Raw genomic sequence first — 5011 nt, forward strand, 5'->3', positions numbered from 1 at the left:
TCTCTCTCTCTCTCTCTCTCTCTCTCTCTCTCTCTCCCTTCCTCCCCCCCTTATACCCATCCCCAAAAAGGACCCTTAGGACCACACAGTGCTGACATTCAAGTCTAATATAGGGATGGATTCTCCCATTCAGGCAGCCCATCGACAAGGCCAATGTTAGTCCTTCCTTCCCCCTAGTGCCAACTCCACATACAAAGATGAGAGCCTTTCCTTCAATGATCTTGAAGGAATGTCCAAGTCTGAAGAAGCAACCCTGGCCCCAACCCTGAGGCATGTGGCATTTTGTATGTGAATATCCCATTACTGACATTCTGTAAGGCAGGAAGCTTGTGCTTGTTCACTGGACCATCTATACTGGTCTGGGTGGGAAGTGCAGACCCCGGCTGGGGAACATGGGGAAGCTGACTGGCCTTTGCAAGGACTGAACCCTCGACCTTGATCTCATTAGGCCTGGCCTCTAATGAGCTCTCTATAAACCCCCAAGCACCCTCCCCGTGGATCACCTTTGGTTCTACTCATCAAACTCAATTTGTCTTCTGTGCTCCTCAGATGTTCCCAGGAGTCCCCCCTAAGAGGAAGGAAGCTCCTCTAGCATTGCTGAGCAGGAACCTCAGCCACAGGGTCAGACTCCCTGGGGAAGACAGAGTGGTCCTTCTGCTCCTCTAAGAGCTGACCCAAGGGCAAAGTCAGGTGTCAGCTAAGATAAAAAGAGAGGACCAAGGTGAGAATCTAACACCTTCCATTTTAGAGATGAGAAACCCAAAATCTGGATGGTGAAATGGCTTTAATAGGCATGATAGTGTTACTCTCTCCTTCTAAATAAACTCCAGTGACTCCCTATTACCTCCAGGATGAAATATAAAGTCCTCTTTTTGCCAATTAAAACTCTTCAGAAGCTTCCCCCTTCCTTTTCTTACTTTACCTCCTTCCATGATCTAACTGGATTGGCATCTTTGCTGTTATTCCTCATATATCATCCTCCATTTCCCACCTCCATACCTTTGCACTGGCTGTGCCCCATACCAGAAATGTTCTCCCTCCTGACTTCTACTTCTGCCTCCTTTAAGACTCAGAACAAATCCTACCTTCTCAGGAGGCATTTCTAGGATTAACTTCTGTCTGCTCTACATATCTTGAATGTACCTAATTATTTACATGCTGTCTCCCCATCAAAATGTGAGCTCCTTGAGGGCAGGTATTGGTTTTTTGGTCTTCAATTGTATCCTCAGCACTTAGTGGAGTGCCTGGTACCAGGGAGGCGCTCAATAAATAGTTGTTGCTTGCTGACAAAGTAGGTTAGTCAGTGGAAGAAAGAAAACTGAGGTCCCAGGTTTCCTGATTCCCACCTAATATTTATTATAATAAATATTGATAAGTAAACTAAAATGATTATACTTATTTACATTTATTTAATATAATAAAACAAATCATTTCTATTTGTTTGATAATTGATGTTATTATAATATTTTTATAATAAATGATATTTATCATACTGTGTGACCTCCCTAATCATTCCAAAGGAAGTATTTCACACAGATTGTTGATATCATGATGGATGAGAAGGACATTCCTTCTAACATAAAGGGTGCTCCATTATAAAGCTTTAGGTGCCTGGATCTCTGATTTTATCCATGTAGACAATTCCTGGGGGCAGTTAGGGAATACCAGTGGATAGAGAGCCATCCCTGGAGTTGGGAGATCCTGGGTTCAAATCTGGCCTCAAATACTTCCTATCTGTGTGACCTTGGGCAAGTCATTTAACCCCAGTTGCCTAGCCCTTACTGCTCTTCTGCTTTAGAGTTGTTGCTAAGACAGCAGATAAGGGTTTAAAAAGAGGAGGGGGAGAAAACTCCTCTTGAGGAAACTCCTTTCAGGACCTGTTCTTCACCCCATAACCTCAGGGAGTAGCCTGGGCAATTTGTCCAGGTAACACAAGCTAGAATGTCCGAGGTAGGACTTGCCCTCGGGGGTCTTTCTGGTTTCCAGACCAGTTTTCTATTCAGTGACACAATGGCCCCTTCCACAAAGGCAGCTAGGATGAAAAAGAATTTCAGGCTCAGACTCTGGGCAAGTCACGTAACTTCTATTTATCTTTATTTCCTCATCTGCAAAATGGGTATAATAATAGCACTTATCTCACAGAGTTGTAAAGGGCCTGGCACATGGTGGGTGCTTGATAAAACCCTCGTTCCATTCTCTTTTCCCCTTACCAATGGAATGAGATTTACTTTTGCCCATACATATCCTTCCAATAAACTTGACTAGTGCATAGAACATGGTGATGCGCTCTCCATGGTGGCGGCTGGGGAGAGACTCATCTTCCTCCATCCAAATCTGGCCTCAGACACCCGCAAGCTGCGGGACCCTTAACTTCGCCTTGTTTCCCTCCATTCCTCATCTGTAGAAGGATCCGGAGGGAGAAGGAAACGGCCAACCACTCCCATGTCTGCCCAGAAAACCCCAAATGGGCTCCCCGCGTTGGGCACAACAGAAGCGACTGAAGAACAAACTCTCTGGGGTTCTGCTTGGGACAAACCCAGCCATTGCCTCCATCATTCCTCTTAGAAAGCCCTTGAATATCCCTTCTAGGGGGGCCCTCCTTGCTTCTTCCAGTTTTTATGGACGAGGATACAGAAACCCAAAGAGAAGAAAGATCAGGGGCAGAGCTGGGACAAGAAGGCTGCCTCCACCTGCCTGCCTGCCAGCCAAGCACCGAGTCCTCCGGACCAGAACTCGCAGACACCCCCACACCATGCCCGCTGCAGCCTGAGCCGGGTTCAGATGAAACGGGGAGACATTTCACAAAATCAATAAGAAAACAAGAAAATGGGTATTACTAATACGTTGGTGGGGAAGTCAGTATGTGACCTGCAGGGACTTTTTATTTTTTTATTTTTTGTCATTTGAGAACATTTTATTATTTATTTATCTATTTAGCTATCTGTTTATTCATCCATTTATTTATTTATTTGTTTGTTTTTGTTTTGATTTTGAATGTTTTCCCATAGTTACATATTTTATGTTCTGGGATTTTTTTTTAAACCCTGACTTTCTGTCTTGGTCACAACTTTAAGACAGAAGGGCAAGGGGTAGGCAAAAGGAGTTAAATGACTAGGCCAGGGTTATTATACAAGTTGGGAAGTATCTGAGCCCAAATTTGAACCCAGGTCTGAAGCTGAGTCATCTAGCTTTCTCTAGGGATCTATTTTTTTTTAAACTCTTATCCTGTGTCTTAGAATCAATCCCATGTATTGGTTCCAAGGCAGAAGAGCAGTAAAGGCTAAGCACTGAGGGATAAGTGACTTGCCCAGGGTCACACAGCTAGGAAGTGTCTGAGGCCAGATTTGAACCCAGGCTTGGCACTGAGCCCCCTAGCTTTCCCTAGGGATTTATTTTTTTAACCCTTATCTTGTCTTATAATCAATACTGTGTATTGGTTCCAAGGTAGGAGAGCAGTAAAAGCAAGGCAATGGGGGTTAAGTGACCTGCCCAAAGTCACACAGCTAAAAAGAATTTGAGGTCATATTTGAACCCGGGACCTTTTTTTCTAGGCTTGGTTCTCAATCCACTGAGTCACCAAGCTGTCCCCTCTAGGGATCTTTACGTAAGGCTTAGTGGCCCCTTTTTAGGGTTTGGCCCAACTGGATACCATATCTGAGATCTTCTCTATCAGCCATTTCCTAAGTGAAATTCTCCTGCCGACTCTCCCTTCCCCTTTGATCGGTGTGACCAGTGCCCTCCCACCCTTGACCATAACCACCCTTCCCAAATCAGACTGGACAGAGCCCCAAGACAAAGGGAAACCCTGTGGCCTTTGTCCCTTCCCATCAACCCAAAGGCAATGTGCCCACATTAGCCCATTACCCTCCCATGCAGCCAGGAGAGGAGCCTAACTTGGCTTCTGCCAGGGAGCAGCAGAGGCTCGAAGCCAGAGACGGAGGGGCCCAGAGGCGGGGTACCTGGGCTGGCTCGCTCACCAGGTTGACGAAATCCTGGTAGCAGATGTGTCCGTCCGAATGGCTGTCGGCAAGGGCCAGGAGCACCTCTCTCTTATGCGGGTCCAGCTCGGACCCGTGGCTTTCTAAGAGGCTCCGGAACTTGCCCGTGCTGATGTAGCCGGTGTTCCCAGGGTCAAACTGCAGAAGGAAGGAGAGAGCAGGGGCATCAGAGGGGATATTGGGGATCCCCTTCATAGCTAACCTAGGCACGAGTTCTCATCCACCACCACTTGGCCCTCTTCTAGGGCAGCTGGATAGCCTAGCGGCTAGAGCTCAGGCCTCGGAGTCAGGAAGACCCAAGGTTGACGCCTGCCTCGCACGCTTCCTCTCTGTGTGGCCCTTGGTGAATCCTTTCACCTCCCTCAGGTTCAAGTCGGGTGAACAAAATCTAATTTATTTATTAGGAGTTTTAAAAAAGTTCTTTTCTGGTTTTAGATTCAGTTTGGTTTTATTTTCAGGTCAGTTTTATTTATTTTACTGTTTCCTCCCATTTCTATACTCAATTCCCTTATTGGGAAGGTTGGAAAGACAAAAGCCATTACAAACACGGATACACTAGCAAGACAAATTCCCACGTTGGCCGTGTCATTCATACACATATGCACGTACATATCTATTAATGTAATATAAATGATATCAATTATCTATTAATTAAATTAACAAATCAATAAATTTAATTAACTATTAATTTAATCAATTATTAATTAAATTATAAAATAATATTAAATAAATATAATAAAATATAAAACTAGGTCCCCTTTGAGATGAGAGCCCATCATCTCTCTATCTGGGGAGTATCCGACAGGCATCAATTAATTACTCACTTACTTATGAAGTGCCAGGAGCCATGCCAAGTGCTTGGGGATACAAAGAAATCAAAAAGTTGGTCCCTGCCTTCAAGGCTCTTTCCTAGAGGCTAGGGGCACTGGTGGAAATCATAAACTAGAGGAGTACACGGAAGGCATTCTGAGCAGGGAAGGCATTAGCAGACTCAGTTCCCTCATCTGTAAAAT

The 5011-nt window shown here is 45.1% G+C and overlaps 1 protein-coding gene across 1 annotated transcript in view; it reads right to left on the reverse strand.

The window, feature by feature from the left end:
- Nucleotides 1-4193, reverse strand: part of RHBDL3 (rhomboid like 3) — a 44184-nt gene extending 39991 nt beyond the window's left edge. Inside the window, exon 1 of the mRNA XM_044675576.1 lies at nt 3865-4193. Coding sequence (XP_044531511.1) covers nt 3865-4193 — 329 coding nt within the window. The remainder of the gene's footprint in view (nt 1-3864) is intronic.
- Between the last annotated feature and the right edge of the window lie 818 nt (nt 4194-5011).

This window comes from Gracilinanus agilis, chromosome 4, assembly GCF_016433145.1.
Source record: "Gracilinanus agilis isolate LMUSP501 chromosome 4, AgileGrace, whole genome shotgun sequence".
NCBI classification, from domain to species: domain Eukaryota; kingdom Metazoa; phylum Chordata; class Mammalia; order Didelphimorphia; family Didelphidae; genus Gracilinanus; species Gracilinanus agilis.